Source organism: Scyliorhinus torazame, chromosome 2 (genome assembly GCF_047496885.1).
Source record: "Scyliorhinus torazame isolate Kashiwa2021f chromosome 2, sScyTor2.1, whole genome shotgun sequence".
Taxonomy (NCBI): Eukaryota; Metazoa; Chordata; class Chondrichthyes; order Carcharhiniformes; family Scyliorhinidae; genus Scyliorhinus; species Scyliorhinus torazame.
In genome coordinates, this window is record NC_092708.1 from 273,552,181 (window position 1) to 273,569,074 (window position 16,894).

General features: G+C 48.6%; 1 protein-coding gene across 1 annotated transcript in view; it reads right to left on the reverse strand.

The window, feature by feature from the left end:
- The window catches only part of stard9 (StAR-related lipid transfer (START) domain containing 9), a 388,283-nt gene that overhangs the window by 183,496 nt on the left and 187,893 nt on the right, over positions 1 to 16,894 (reverse strand). Inside the window, exon 7 of the mRNA XM_072487657.1 lies at positions 12,625 to 12,737. Coding sequence (XP_072343758.1) covers positions 12,625 to 12,737 — 113 coding nt within the window. The remainder of the gene's footprint in view (positions 1 to 12,624; positions 12,738 to 16,894) is intronic.

The window sequence follows — 16,894 nt, forward strand, 5'->3', positions numbered from 1 at the left end:
TCTCAGCCCAGCTCTGCAGCTTATCTATGTCCCCCTGTAACCTGCTACATCCTTCCACACTGTCGACAACACCACCGACTTTAGTGTCGTCTGCAAATTTACTCACCCATCCTTCTGCGCCCTCCTCTAGGTCATTGATAAAAATGACAAACAGCAACGGCCCCAGAACAGATCCTTGTGGTACGCCACTTGTAACTGAACTCCATTCTGAACATTTCCCATCAGCCACCACCCTCTGTCTTCTTTCAGCTAGACAATTTCTGATCCACATCTCTAAATCACCCTCAATCCCCAGCCCCCGTATTTTCTGCAATAGCCTACCGTGGGGAACCTTATCAAACGCTTTACTGAAATCCATATACGCCACATCAACTGCTCTACCCTCGTCTACCTGTTCAGTCACCTTCTCAAAGAACTCGATAAGGTTTGTGAGGCAAGACCTACCCTTCACAAAGCCATGCTGACTATCCCTGATCATATTATTCCTATCTAGATGATTATAAATCTTGTCTCTTATAATCCCCTCCAAGACTTTACCCACTACAGGCGTGAGGCTCACCAGTCTATAGTTGCCGGGGTTGTCTCTACTCCCCTTTTTGAACAAAGGGACCACATTTGCTATCCTCCAGTCCTCTGGCACTATTCCTGTAGCCAATGATGACATAAGAATCAAAGCCAAAGGCCCAGCAATCTCTTCCCTGGCCTCCCAGAGAATCCTAGGATAAATCCCATCAGGCCCCGGGGACTTATCTATTTTCAGCCTGTCCAGAATTGCCAACACCTCTTCCCTACGTACCTCAATGCCATCTATTCTAATAGCCTGGGTCTCAGCATTCTCCTCCACAACATTCTCTTTTTCCTGAGTGAATACTGACGAAAAATATTCATTTAGTATCTCGCCTATCTCTTCAGACTCCACACACAACTTCCCATCCCTGTCCTTGACTGGCCCTACTCTTACCCTAGTCATTCACTTATTCCTGACATACCTATAGAAAGCTTTTGGGCTTTCCTTGATCCTACCTGCCAAATACTTCTCATGTCCCCTCCTTGCTCGTCTTAGCTCTCTCTTTAGATCCTTCCTCGCTACCTTGTAACTATCTATCGCCCCAACTGAAACTTCACACCTCATCTTCACATAGGCCTCCTTCTTCCTCTTAACAAGAGATTCCACTTCTTTGGTAAACCACGGTTCCCTCGCTCGACGCCTTCCTCCCTGCCTGACCGGTACGTACTTGTCAAGAACACGCAGTAGCTGTTCCTTGAACAAGCTCCACTTATCCAGCGTGCCCAACACTTGCAGCCTACTTCTCCAACCTATCGCCCCCAAGTCACGTCTAATGGCATCATAATTGCCCTTCCCCCAGCTATAACTCTTGCCCTGCGGTGTATACTTATCCCTTTCCATCACTAACGTAAACGAATTGTGGTCACTGTCCCCAAAGTGCTCTCCTACCTCCAAATCCAACACCTGGCCTGGTTCATTACCCAAAACCAAAGTTTTTTGGTAAAGCGAGACCTGGTGCTCCCCCCCACCCCACCAGCCCTTTCCAGTTCCTAGAGGCTCTTAACGCCATGGCCAATGCTCTATGGCCAGAGGAAACAGTATTGGGGAGAGGGGGCACCTTTGCCTCGTCCCTCGGTGTAGTTTAAAATACCCCGACCTCAGCCGGTTCGTACGCACACTAGCTACTGGTGCCTGATAGAGCAACCGCACCCAGTCAATAAAGCCCTCACCAAACCCAAACCTTCCCAGCGCCTCCCACAGGTAATCCCACTCCACCCGATCAAAAGCCTTCTCCGCATCCATCACTACCACCACCTCCACCTCCTCTCCTTCTGAGGGCATCATAATAACATTGCGAAGCCTTCGAACATTGGCCTTGAATTGCCTGCCCTTAACAAACCCAGTCTAGTCTTCCCCTATCACCCCCAGGACACAGTCCTCTATCCTTGTGGCCAGTATCTTAGCCAGCAGTTTGGCATCCACATTCAGTAGAGAAATCGGCCTGTATGACTCGCATTGCTCCAGATCCTTCTCCCGTTTCAGGATTAATGAAATCGAGGCCTGCGACATTGTTGAGGGGAGGACTCCCTCCTCTCTTGCTTCGTTAAATATCCTCACCAGCAGTGGGCTCTATATCTCTGAAAACTGCTTATAGAATTCCACCGGGTAGCCGTCAGGCCTCGGGGCCTTGTCCGACTGTATGCCCTCCAGCCCCTTGATTATTTCCTCAATCTCAATTGGGTCTCCCAGTCCTTCCACCAGGTTCTCCTCCATCCTCGGGAACCTCAACTGATCCAAAAACTGTCTCATCCCCTCCTCCCCAGCCGGGGGCTCCGACTCTTATAATTTACTATAGAAGTCCTTAAACACCTCGTTTACCCCCGCTGGGTCCAGGACAGTATTGCCGTCTCTACTCTTTACATTACCTATCTCCCTGGCTGCATCCCTTTTCCTGAGCTGGTGCGCTAATATTCTGCTTGCCTTTTCCCGTACTCAGAAATCACCCTCTTTGCCTTTCTCAGCTGTTCCACCGCTTTCGCTGTGGTCAACAGCCCAAAGTCCGCCGGTTACCTCCGCCGCTGCTTCCCGCGTCCGGGGCCTCCCAGTATGTTTTGTCCACCTGGAGTATCTCCTCAACTAACCTGTCCCTCTCAGCCCGTTCCACCTTTTCTCTGTGGGCCCGTATTGAGGTCAATTCCCCTCTGACCACTGCCTTCAAAGCTTCCCAGACCGTCGCTGCGGAGACCTCCCCCGTATCATTTGTTTCCAGGTAGTTCTGGATGGACTTGTTAACCCGCCCACAGATCGCTTCGTCCGCTAGCAATCCCACATCCAGTCTCCACAGTGGGCATTGCCCTCTCTCCACACTAACCCGTAGATCCACCCAGTGCAGGGCATGATCCAACACTGCGATTGCCGCGTACTCAGTATCCACCACCTTCGGTATTAGCGCCCTGCTCAGAACAAAAAAGTCGATGCGAGACTATACCTTGTGGACATGTGAGACAAAAGAAAAGTCCTTCGCCCTTGGCCGTGCAAACCTCCATGGGTCTACTCCCCCCATCTGTTCCATTAACCCCTTCAATTCCTTTGCCGCAGCCGGCCTCCTCCCTGTCCTGGATTTTCACCGGTCCAATTCCGGATCAATGACTGTTTAAAATCTCCTCCCATAATCCGGTTATGTGACTCTAACTCTGGGATCTTACCCAACACCCGCCTTACAAATTCCACATTGTCCCTATTCAGAGCATATATATTCACGAGTACCGCCCGTACCCCCTCCAGCTTCCCACTCGCCATTATGTACCTACCCCCCTTGTCGGATACGGGGGGGGGCTTCCAAACCCCCCCCCCCCCCCCCCGCTGACTAGCCATCACCCTTTTTAGGCCAGCCTCGAGCTCACGACTTCCGCTTCCTCGAGTCCCCACTCTGGCAGTCGCCGTTCCCGGCCTCCCATTTGTCCCTTAGTAACAGTTCCTCCCGTCAGCAAAGCAGCTCCACCCCCCTCCCCCACCCTAGCAACAACACTAGAAACCCAATCCCTCAAGTCAAGCTCCAGCTCAACAAGCTCACCCCCCACTGCGCTTCCGAGAGTCAGCTGACCCATGCTGATTTCATAGCGTCCGCCCCTGGCACCAAGCAGTCGGTCTCCCTATTGTTCTCTCCCCTCACATGAATAAACATTTGAAAAGCATCACATTCCCCAGTAAACAAACATCAGAAAAGAAACAGTGAAGAAACAGTCACTTTAGAAAAATAATCACCCAAAAAGCAGAACCAAATTCAAAGCCCATCCCCCCCTCTAACCAGCTCCCTGAAAGACAAAGCAACCTTTAACCATCCACACAGCCCACATAGTGCTACTTAAATTTATACAATCCAGCACAACAAATCGCCGCCACAGTACTTCTCCAAGGCTTCAGTGTCTTTTAATTCGCCTCCAGCTTCACTTCTTTCATAAAAGTCCATACTTCGTCTGGCGTTTCAAATTAGAAGTCCCGTTCCTCATGTGTGACCCACAGACGGGCTGGGTACAACATCCCGAACATCACCCCCTTCTTAAAGAAGGTTGTTCTTGCCCGATTGAACCCAGCTCGCCTCTTAGCAAATCCGCTCCCAGGTCCTGATAGATGTGCAGCTCACAGTTCTCCCACTTGCTGCTCCGTTCTTTCTTGACCCACCGCAAAACGTGTTCCTTGTCACTGAAACAATGAAAATGTACCACCATGGCCCCTGGCGGTTCCTTCGCTCGGGGCTTCCTCGCGAGGGCTCTGTGCGCTCTGTCCAATTCCAGGGGCTGAGGGAACGCCCCCGCCCCCATCAACTTCTCCAACATGTCCGTCACATAAGCCCTCACATCCTATCCCTGACTGCCTTCAGGGAGGCCAGCAATTCTGAGATTCGGCTTCCTGGACCTATTCGCCAGGTCCTCCAGCTTCTCCTGCATTCTTTTCTGGCGGTCGTTCATCATCCCCACCTTGCTTTCCAGCACAGTTCGTGCTCGGACAGCTTTTGTTCCACTTCCTGGATCGCTCTCCGGTGGGTTTCCTGATTCTGAACCACTTGATAAATCAAAGCCTTAATCGGATTCAGCGTGTCCTTCTTCAGCTTGGCGAAGCACTCCTTGAAAAACCTCACCAGCTGATCCGTCGACCACTGTGCCATCTCCCCGCAGCCCTTGCCCTTCGCCATGCTGTCCCGTGTTACCAGCTCTGCTCGCGTCTCCCTTACAGGACTTTGTCGTCTCTCACGGCCACTTCTGGTCCAATTCTCCATACACCGGAGGGGGATTTCTCCTCACTGTCTCACTCTTCACCGATTTATCCCTTAAAAACAGGAAAAAACCGGGAGGTCCAAAAGTCCATTACAGGCGGGAGCTATCAAATGTGCGACCTACTCCTCCATGGCCGCCACCGGAAACGCCCTGCTCCCTTTTTACTCAGATCTTAGCACAACCTGAACATGCAGTGCCTTGGCTGCCAATTGGAATATTAGAAATCATTTTTATTAAAAGGCTGCAGCTGGCTCGTAAAGAAGAAATACAGTCATCAGGAGTTTTGAGCCGCAGCACAATGGTTCCAATTTTTCAGATGATGGCTGTGGGGTGGACATCAGCCCAGATGTTTTGGAGATGCTGTTGATGGAGCCCAATGTGAGTTTCCTTCTTCAAGACAGCAGGCCATCCCACTCAAGACCCAGGGCTTAAACAGTCAGAGTTGATAGTTCAGCTTAATGCTATGTCCCTGCTACAATATAGCGACATGACATCACCTTCACAATACTGTTAAAGTGAATGGATTTGGCGAATAATTATACGGCAATAAAGGTCAGGATTATGAATTTACAACAATCACTGTCTTCAACATCTCTAAGCTCCCTCATGTCTCAGCTAATGAATGCACCGACCGGTTATGCAGCACTCGAGTCCCAATCACGGATTGTACTGGGTTTGTAGATCTCCAGCAAGCCGGACATGAGGCTGCTACAGTTAATCTCAGCATAATGAAACACTAGCCACAATTCATCTGCACATCAGTACACAGTGACTCTTGCTGCATGTAGACACTGCACAGTTTACAGTAGCCATGAAGTCAATCCTTAGCATGTAGGCAGCAGAGGCATTTGGTTGGGGTGATGAGGGAGGGGGGTGGCGGGAGGAGTTCTCCAATATTTCAAAAAGAAATGGGCGAAATTCTCCGGAAACGGCGCGATGTCCGCCGACTGGCGCCCAAAACGGCGCCAATCAGACGGGCATCGCGCCGCCCCAAAGGTGCGGAATGCTCCGCATCTTTGGGGGCCGAGCCCCAACATTGAGGGGCTAGGCTGACGCCGGAGGAATTTCCGCCCCGCCAGCTGGCGGAAACGGCCTTTGTTGCCCCGCCAGCTGGCGCGGAAATGACATCTCCGGGCGGCGCATGCGCGGGACGTCAGCGGCCGCTGACAGTTTCCCGTGCATGCACAGTGGAGGGAGTCTCTTCCACCTCCGCCATGGTGGAGACCGTGGCGGAGGCGGAAGGGAAAGAGTGCCCCCATGGCACAGGCCCGCCTGCGGATCGGTGGGCCCCGATCGCGGGCCAGGCCACCGTGGGGGCACCCCCCGGGGTCAGATCGCCCCGCGCCCCCCCCCAGGACCCGGAGCCCGCCCACGCCGCCTTGTCCCGCCAGTAAATAGGTGCTTTAATTTACGCCGGCGGGACAGGCAATTTATCGGCGGGACTTCGGCCCATCTGGGGGGGGTCGGAGAATGTCGCCCACGATTCCTGCTTCATGATGCAAATTAGGAATGAAAATCTGTAATATTTGCGAAGCAGGATCAGTTTTTCGTACTGCAGGATTTGGATGAAGCCGCTCTTTGTCACTGTGTATTGTTTAAGGGGAGGGCTTTTTAATCGGAGAAAAATTTAAAATAAATCAAAAGGAAATAGGATTAAATTAGCTGATAATGATTAGAACTTTAATCAGAAGTTTAATCTTTCTATTGAAAACATGGCTTTAAAAGGGCCAGCTTCTTCCATCGCCGCAATATGTCCCAAAGCACTTTCCAGCCAATTAAGTCATTTTAAAGTGTTGTCCCCGCTTTGAAATAGAAAACAAGGCAGCCAATTTGCACACAGCAAACTCCCCAAAACAGTAATGACTAGATAAACCTTTGCCGTGATGTTGGTTGAAGTATAAATATTATCCAGGTGACTGGGGGGAGCTCCCCTGCTCTTCTTTGTAAAAGTGCCATGGGATCTTTTACACCCACCAGTAGGCGCCGATATTATCTCCTTTGTGCAACTGAGAGGCGAGAGTGCTGCCATTGAGTCACAGCTGGCAGCAGGGGAAACTTGAATTAGGCAAGTGCCAGCTGACACTTATGTACAAAGGGCTGAGTACTATTAAAAGGCTGGTGTGGGCAGCACGGTGGCGCAGTGGGTTAGCACTGCAGCCTCACTGCGCCGAAGTCCCAGGTTCAATCCCAGCTCTGGGTCACTGTCCGTGTGGAGTTTGCACATTCTCCCCTTGTTTGCGTGGGTTTCGCCCCCACAACCCAAAGATGTGCAGAGTAGGTGGATTGGCCACGCTAAATTGCCCCTTAATTGGAAAAATGAATTGGGTACTCTAAATTTATTTTTAAAAAGGCTGGTGTAAGGAAGTGGTAACACGATCAACAGTACTGGGCCATGGGCCAGTGTGTGTTGCTGTTGGATCTTAAACCGATCAAACTCATGCTGAAATGCAATTTTGACTCTTGCAGAATAAAGTAAGAAAATTCCCAGCCTTAGCAAGCCTTCCTTAATTTAAGCATCATGGATGAGGTCACTCTCCAACAGGCACTGTCCCGTGCAACAAAAGTATTTCTGTTGAAGCTTCAGATTTGAAAATCCACCCCATCGCAAAGCACATTACAATTAGGAGCAGGGTATTCTGATGTTTGGGGGCTTTATATATAAAGTCTGAAATGCTGGCACTACTTCAACTGAAAAATTCATACATGCTAAAATGCACAATACATAGTTATCTTCTTACCCATGAGTAACAGCTGGACTGGCTGCTTCTCAAATCAAACACATGGCCAAAGTAAAAGAATACTTCTGAAGGGCTACACTGTCTTGCTGCAACATCAGGCTTCTCTGAAAAGGATTCAACAGGATACAAGGGGTTCCCACTGTTAGGGTTATGTTTAATACTAATATAGAACAGTTAAAATACTTTGAAAACCAGCCAATGATCCAGTGAACTAAAAATGTGGACAAAGTTTGGCTAAATAGGAGGCACATTAAAAAAACAAATCCACAGTTGGATATAGAGGTGAACTTCGCCCTATGAGGCCTTCAAAGTTATGGGGTACCCATTCGCCTGCATAATAGTAGTAAAATAACAAGTAACAAGCACTTCAATCCCCCGGTGAGAAATATTTTAATGCTAATTCTCCATTCAAACTCCAGTCCAAGCTCCCAGTCCAGAGTTTAAAAGTTCTCCTGAAATGATGCTGTTGAGCTGTGTTTGATTTTAAATCTGAAGACTGGGCGAGAGCCAGAGACAAAGGGAGCCAGAAGGAGCAAGAAACAGAAATGGGAGAAAAGTGAGCAACAGATTAGGGGGGAGGGGAGACTGACAGCACTGTGCGTCGGCCAGAGAGAGACAGCAAGAGAGCACAAAGGGACAGAGCACTCACATGCCGCTGCGAGAGCATAGCACAGTGGTTAACACTGTTGCTTCACGGCACCACAGATCCAGGTTTGATTCCCAGCTTGGGTCACTGACTGTGCGGAGTCTGCACATTCTCCCTGTGCCTGCGTGGGTTTCCTCCGGGTGCTCAGGGTTCCTCCCACAAGTCTCAAAAGATGTGCTGTTAGGTAATTTGGACATTCTGAATTCTCCCTGGAACAAGCACCGGAATGTGGCGACTACGGTCTTTTCACAGTAACTTCATTGCAGTGTTAATGTAAGCCTACTTGTGACAATAATAAAGATTATTATTATAGCAGGGACACAGTACAGCAGGAGAGAGAGGGCTCATCGTGAGAATGCACAGGAGCAACAGAGTGTTCCGTCAGTGCGCAACAGGGACAGAGCACAGCCAGAAAGGATGCACTGTGAGAACATGCAGGAGCAACAGGGCGTGCCGTGAAAGTGCAACAGGGACAGAGCACAGGAGAGAGGGGGGTCATCGTGAGAATGAGGAGCAGCAACAGGGCGTGCTGTGAGAGTGCAACAGGGACACAGCACAGCAGGAGGGAACGCACCGTGAGAATGCACAGGAGCTACACGGCGTGTCGCAAGAGTGTAACAGGAATACTGCATGCATGCAAATGGTTTTAGCTTTGGATTGAAGGTGGCATACCAGACCGGATGGACCAAAACTGCTACAGAAAAGTCAAAAATGGAATAAAACCACCCGGGCACCTGAAATGACGACGGCATATTGTGCAGAGTCGACACTGAAAAGTCCATTTTAATAACATTTGGGAGGTTTTGTGGTGCAGTGGCCAGAAGCTTCAGCTTTGAGTCCCACCCCAGGCCTTGTTGGCCAAGGAAAATGCATTCATAACATGGCCAAACAGGTGGAGTATCAACCTGCAATTCCTTCCAACATGGCTGGTGGTAACAGCGGAGACACTCCTGCACAGCCATGCTTGATGTGGAATGTCACCCAAGGCATAAGTCTCTGGCGACAGACTAGCGATCTGTTCCAGGAACTACTAGTTGTGGAAACAGGCAAAAGTCTGCTTTAGAGTACCACAAGGTGCAGGAAAAGAATTGAAGTGGAATAACATTTGGGGTACATGCCAAATTTGGGAGAGCTGTCCCAAACCCCAACTCAATAGATAGCCTGACAGACATACTCACTGAATCATATTTTACAGATGTTCTGACCACTTGAGGAGGGGTGAGATGAATCCCTTATTCCACCATTCCATGTCTGACCATAACGGGGTATTTTTGTGAATTTCGAATGGTTTTGGATAGCCAGACGGCAGTGTCATCCATAGAATCCCGAGAGTCATCCATAGAATCCCTACAGTGCAGGAAGAAACAATTTGGCCCATCGAGTCTGCACCGACCTGCCGAAAGAACACTATCTAGGCCCACTCTCCTGCCCTACCCCCGTATCCCTGCACATTGAGCATGGCCATTCCGCCTAACCTGCACATCTTTCGACTGTGGGAGGAAACCGGGGGGAGGGGGGGGGCCCGGTGGAAATCCACGCAGTCGCAGGGAGTGCGTGCAAACTCCACTGTCACCCAAGTTCTTGGCGCTGTGTGTCAGCAGTGCTAACCACTGTGCCACCATGTCACCCATCTGTAGATTTGGCCTCTCCTGAAAGAACTTATTTGGACGTAGACCTGGTTACTACACAGTCAGAAAAATACCAGGCACTTTCTCCTGTCGCTGCTCCGTCTTTCCTGACTTCACTCAGCTTCTCTAAAAACCACGGGGGGGGGGCAGCCACTTTTGATCCTGCCAGGTCATTGCCAAGGAGCAGGTCGACCCCATCCACAGGTAAAACACGGACGACTTCCATGGTCACCAGTCATGAAATAAGATTGTACCTAGGTGCACTCTGTATAAAGGTATGTACTCTCTCTTGATACCCTTTATGAGCATTTTAGTCTGTACTGCACCCTCTGGGGAAATGGTCATACGCCTCTTCCCAGCAGTGGAGACTGACTGGCCCCAGCAAGCCTCAGTACAACTACAATGAGGAGCGCAGGAGAGCATACCAGAAGTAGCACCAGGCATATCTAAAATGAGGTGCAAATCTGGTGAAGCTCCAACACAGGGCTACCTGTATGCCAAAGAGTTGAATGAGCATGCAATAGATAGAGCTAAATGATCCCACAACCAACAAGTCAGATCAAAAGCTCTGTCGCAAGCAGTCATGAGTGGCGGTGGACAATTAACAAATGGTTGAAGTTAGCAGATACTGCCAAGGCAGTGGTACTGAAGACTTGTGCGCCAGAACTATTACACCCCTAGCCAATCTGTTCCAGTACAGCTGCAGCAATGGCATCTTATCTGGCAATGTGAAAAATTGTCCAGCTCTGTCCTGTCCACAAAAAGCAATTGGCCCATTTCCACCCCATCAGACTACTCATGTTATCAGCAAAGTGATGGAGTGCTATTCATAGCGCTATCACACAACAAGTCTGCTGACTGATCATTTTGGGTTCCACCAGGCTCATTGGCTCCCGACCTCATTGCAGTCTTTGCCCAATATGCACAAAAGAGCGAAGTTGATAGGCAAGATGAGCGAGATTGCCCTTCACCAAATCCCCCACCATCAACATCATTTCCATTGACCAAAAACATTGACCATTGACCAGTCATATAAATACTCTGGCTACAAACAGCAGTTCAGAGCTGGGAATTTTGCAGAGTATCTCATTTTCTGACCCCTCCAAAGTCTGTCCACCATCTATGAGGTACAAGTCAGGAGTATGATGGAATACTCTCCTCTTGCCTGTATGAGTGCAGCTCCATTAATTCTCAAGAAGTTCAACACTATCCAGGACAAATCAGGCCACTTAATCAGCTCCCCATCCAGCACCTTAAACATTTTCTCCCTCCACCACCATGGCACAATGGCTGCACTGTGTTTATATCTATAAGATTCAATGCAGCAACTCTCCAAGACTCCTTTAACAGTGTCTTCCAAACCCATGGTCTCTAAAAGAACAATGACAGCAGACACATGGGAGTACCGCCACCTAGAATTTACATAGAATTTATAGTGCAGAAGGAGGCCATCGAGTCTGCACCGGCTCTTGGAAAGAGCAGCCTACCCAAGGTCCACACCTCCACCTTATCCCCATAACCCAGTAACCCCACCCAACACGAAGGGCAATTTTGGACACTAAGGGCAATTTAGCACGGCCAATCCACCTAACCTGCACATCTTTGGACTGTGGGAGGAAACCGGAGCACCCGGAGGAAACCCATGCATGACACGGGGAGAATGTGCAGACTCCGCACAGACAGTGATCCAAGCCGGGAATCGAACCTGGGACCCTGGAGCTGTGAAGCAATTGTGATATCCACAATGTTACCGTGCTGCCCCTTCAAGCCACACATTATCCTGCCTTGGATTTATAATCACTGTAATATCACTGGAGTCTGGTCAAAATGCTGGAACTCCTTTCCTAATAGCACCATAGATATATCTACGCCATATGGACTGCAGCTGTTCAAGAAGTGGTTCATCACTAGGGTCTCAAGGGAAATTAGTGATGAGCAACAAATGCAGGCTTTGCCAGCGATATTCACATCCTGCGAACGGATATTTCAAAAATGACTACAGAATTGGCCAACAGGAAACGGAGTAGTAGTAAATACTCAGTAAATAGTTATCTTTCAGACAAAATTTATAATGACTTTCTCTCAGGGTCATTGTCAGGATCCCTCATCTTCCTTCCGATATATTAATAACCCAGACTTGGATGCGCAGGGTATAAATTCAAAATTCGAAAATGATAACAAATTTTGAAAGTATTGTGGACTGGGAGGAGAATAGCACTAAACCTCAAAAGGACATTGGCAAGTTGGTGAAGTGAATGGATGAAATTTCATGCAGAGGGTGAAATGATTTATTTTGGTCGGAAGAATGAGGAAAGACAACAGAAAACAAAGCGCATAATTTCAAACTCGGTAAATAGGGGCACAGAGTACAAAAAGCAAGAAAGCAAGTAAACGTGCATAAAACAATGGTTCGCCACAGCTGAAGTATTGTGTCTCATTCTGGAACCATGCTCCATGAAGGATTTGAAAGCATTAGAAATGGTGGAGAAAGGATTCACGAAAATGGTTTCAGGGATGAGTTACTCGCTAGACTGGAGAATCATGGGCTGTTGTTCTGGGAGATGAAAAGGTTGAGAGGAGATTTCATAGAGGTGTTCAAAATCATGAGAGATCTGGACAGAGTAGATGAGGAGAAACTGTTTCTATTGGTCGAAAGATTGGCCTCCTTTTGTGCTGTAATCATTTTATAATTCTACGAAAATGCCAACTGGGCCGAAAGGTCTATGAAGGTTCGATGAAGTAAGTAAAATCGGCAAAATTATGCACAAATTGCGATGAAAGCGATCAGTGTCAGATAAGACATAGATTGAGAAAATAAGCGTGAGATTACCTTGCACATAAGGGCCCTTATCAGGGTGTTCACGCACACGAAGTGTGTAGGGCTTGTTTCCATCACCACGCTTCAGAAGATCTCGGACACGCTCGTTATAAATTTCCAGAAAGCTGTCAAAAGAAGCGGCTTCTATTAGTGAATTGTTAATAAACAGCAATTTAACTTAAGGACATTAACACTGGAAATCGAAGTAATATTAGAAATTGTTGGTAATGCCTGGCATGTCAATCAGCAACTCTGAGAAAGATAGGTTAATTTGTAGGGCTGGCTTCTTCTTCCACCTGATCTGTTGAGTGCAAAAAGGTTTTGCTTTTATATAGAATTACATTGCATTTATATGACAAAAAAAGGCCATTTGGCCAACTAATCCATGCCGTTTATGCTCCACATAGGCCTCCTCCCACCCCGTTCCATACAATCCTATCGGCAAATCTTTCCATCTTTTTCTCCCTCGTGTATTTTTCTGGTTCCCTCTCAAATGCAGTGATGCAATTAGCCTAACTATTCCATGTGGTTGCGTTGCCAGCAATGTTATCATGAGCATCGATCTTGTTGATCCCGAAAAAGGAAAAGGACCCACTGGATGTTGGTCCTACAGGCTAATTTCTTTGTTAATCACAGACGTGAAAGTATCGGCGTGTAAGTTAGAGGGCTGTGTGCCAGAGGTGGTCTCTGAGGATCAAATGAGCTTTGTGAAGGCAGTTTACAAGTAACATTAGGAGGCTGCTGAATGTAATTATGACTCTGTTAGGCGGGCGGGACTTGAGGTTATTGTAACCATGGATCCAGAGAAGGCTTTTGATCGGGTAGAGTGTTTGAAATTCTGTGATGGTTTGGGTTTGGGCCGAAGTTTGTGATTCAACTTTTGTATGCACCCCCTGTGGCCAGTGTGCTTACGAATAACAGGTTTAGCGGAAGAGGTTAAGGGAGATTTCAATTGGTGGGACACTTTGCACTTGATGTTGGCAGGGAAGGTGCAGGTGGTAAAGATGAATGTGTCGTCAAGGTTCCGGTTGTCTTTCGTACCCCTCCCGATCGTTCTCCCCAAGGTCTTTTTCTGGAGGTTGGTGGCACTAATTTTGGAGTTCATATGGGCAGGGAAGGTACCAAGGGTGAAGAGGGCTCTTCTACAAAGGCAAAGGCAGAAAGGGGGGTTGGCGCTCCCGAACCTGATGTAATGTTACTGGGCTGCGAATATGGAGAAGGTGAGGTGTTAGTGCGTTGGTTGTGGAAAAGGGGTGTTTAGCCCCGGGTAAGTATACAGGGAATCCAGTGGTGGACTATTAGGACATGGAACCAGTTGAGGAGGCATTTTAAGTTGGATAAAATGTCGATGTTGATACCACTGTGTGGGTTTAAGCAGGGGGGGGGGGCATGCGGCGAGTGAACTCAACCTCCTCCTGTGCGAGAATTACTTCGATTCAGTTCAAAATATACACAGGGTACACATGACTCGGGCTAGGACGAGTGAGTTCTTCCAGGGGTAGCAGATGGGTGTGAGAATTGCGGACGGGGGCTGATGAATCATGCTCACTTGTTTTGGGGCTGCGAGACATTGGAGGGTTTTTGGGAGGCGGTGTTCAGGACATTATCCAGGATAGCGGGGGCCGAGGTTAAGCCAGACCCGAAGGTGATAATCTTTGGGGTCTTGGAGGAGCTGAGGCTGCTGGAAGGGGAAGGGGGCCGATGTAGTGGCCTTCGCCTTTCTGATCGCACAACGAAGAATCCTTTGGAACTGGAGGTCAGATATGCCACCGGGGTGGCGGCTTGGCTGGGGGACTTGTATGACTTTCTCTGGCTGGATAAGGTTAAGTTTGCTCTAAGGGGGTCAGAAGAGGGCTTCAAGTGCAGTGGACATGGTTCATGACTTTATTTGAGGAACTGTTCGTTGGGGGGGGGTCTATTGAATTCATAACTTTCAATTTTACATCGCCATGTCATGTTGGATGTTTTCTGTTACAGGCCCAAATAATGACGAACCCAAAGAATGTAAAATGTGAGGTTTCCGGGCAGCATGGTGGCGCAGTGATTAGCATTGCTGCGTCACGGCACCAAAGTCCCAGGTTCAATCCCGGCTCTGGGTCACTGTCCAGGTTGAGTTTGCACATTCTCCCTGTGTTTGCGTGGGTTTCGCCCCCAAAAAACAAAGATGTGCAGGTTAGGTGGATTGGCCACTCTAAATAGCCCCTTAATTGGAAAAAATTAATTGGGTACTCTAAATTTATTTTTAAAAATATAAGGTTTCTTGGGCAGGATTCTCCGATAATGGGGCTAAGTGTTGACGCCATTGTAAACGGCGGAGCGTTTTACGACGGCGTCATCTGGCCCCTAGGAGCAGTGATCCTGGATCGCACAGGGGGCCAGCACGGCACTGGAGCGCTTCATGCAGCTCCCAGCTGCTGATACGGGTCCCACGTCCGGCGCAAGTTTGTGTAAGCGGGTGGGTTGCCTTCTCCGCTCTGGCCCCCGGGAAACATGGCGGAGCCCCGCTGACAGTGGCGTCAACATCGACATTTCCTCCAGCACGGAGGAACATAGCCCCCCCCCCCCCGCCGGGATTATCCGCCCGCCGATCGGTAGCCACCAACCGTGGGCCTGGCCACTGTGGAGCCCCCCCCCCCGGGAGTCGTATCCCCCCCTCCCCCACATCAGGATGGCCCACACAGCATGAAGGCCGAGGTCCTGCCAGGTCGGACCACACACGAACGATGCCGGTGGCACTCGGCCCACTGAGCGCAGAGAATCGCCAGGGTGGGGGTGGCGTTGAGCGGCCCCCGACTGGTCGCCGCGGCGACCATACCTGGCGCAGATTCTCCAGCGATCCAGCAAATTAATGTGTTTGAAAAAGTATAAATCCCGTAGACCTTGGTGGTCAACTTCCAAAATTCTATAGAATCTGGAACATTCCCTGCTGATTGGAAGTTGCAAATGTAACCCCACTATTTAAGAATGGGGAGGGAGGCAGAAAACAAGGAACTATAGACCTGTTAGCTTGGCATCAGTAGCAGGGAAAATAGAATCTGTTACAAAGGATATATTATATATATATATATATATATATATATAACTGGACACTTAGAAAATAATGGTAGGATTGGGCAGAGTCAACAAGGATTGATGAAAGGGAAATCAAGTTTGACAGACCTGTTGGGAGATTTTTTGAGGATGTATCTGGAAGAATCTATAAGGGAGAACTCATCGACTTGGTGTGTTTGGATTTTCAGAAGGCTTTCAACAAGGCCCACACAAGAAGTTAGTAAGCAAAATTAGAGAACATGGGATTAGGGGTAATAATATGGGCATGGACTGAGAATTGGTAAACAGACAGAAAATAGAGAGTAGGAATCCTTGGGATGGAAGGCTGTGACTAGTGGGGTACCACAAGAATCAGTGCTTTGGCCTCAGCTATACACAATCTATATCAATGATGTAGATGTGGGAACCAATGGTAATATTCTCAAGTTTGAGGAAAACACAAAACTTGGTGGGAATGTGACTTGTGAGGAGCATGCAAAGAGGCTTTAAGGAGATTTAGTCAGACTAAGGAGTGGAGAAGAACATGGCGCAAGGAATATAATGTGGAAAAATGTGAAGTTATCCACTTCGATAAAAAAAATGGAAATACAGAGAATTTCTTAAATAGTGAGAGATTGGGAAATTAAATAATAATAAGTAGGATTACATTAACACTGCAACAATGTTACTGTGAAAAGCCCCTAGTCGCCACATTCCGGCCCCTGTTCGGGTACATAGAGGGAGAATTCGGAATGTCCAAATTAACTGACAGCACGTCTTTCGGGACTTGTGGGAGGAAACCAGAGCACCCGGAGGAAACCCACGCAGACACGGGGAGAACATGCAGACTCCGCACAGACAGTGACCCAAGCCGAGAATCGAACCTGGGACCCTGGTGCTGTGACGCCATAGTGCTAACCACTGTGCTACCGTGCTGCCCATAGAGAGAGAGATTGGGGAATGTTGATGTCCAAAGGGAGCTGGGTGTCCTTGTTCATAAATTACTGAAAACTGACATGCAGGTTCAAACAAGCAATTAAGGCGGCGGAATAGTTTGATAGCCATTATTGCAGGAGGATTTGAGTACATGAATAAGGAAGTGCAGTTCTACAGAGCCTTTGTGAGACCACACCAAAGTATTGTGTACAAGTTTGGTCTCCCCACCTAAGGGAGGATATACTTGCAATAGAGTGCTTGAAACAAAGATTCTCCAAATGGATTCCCAGGATGGTGGGATCGTCCTATCAGGCTG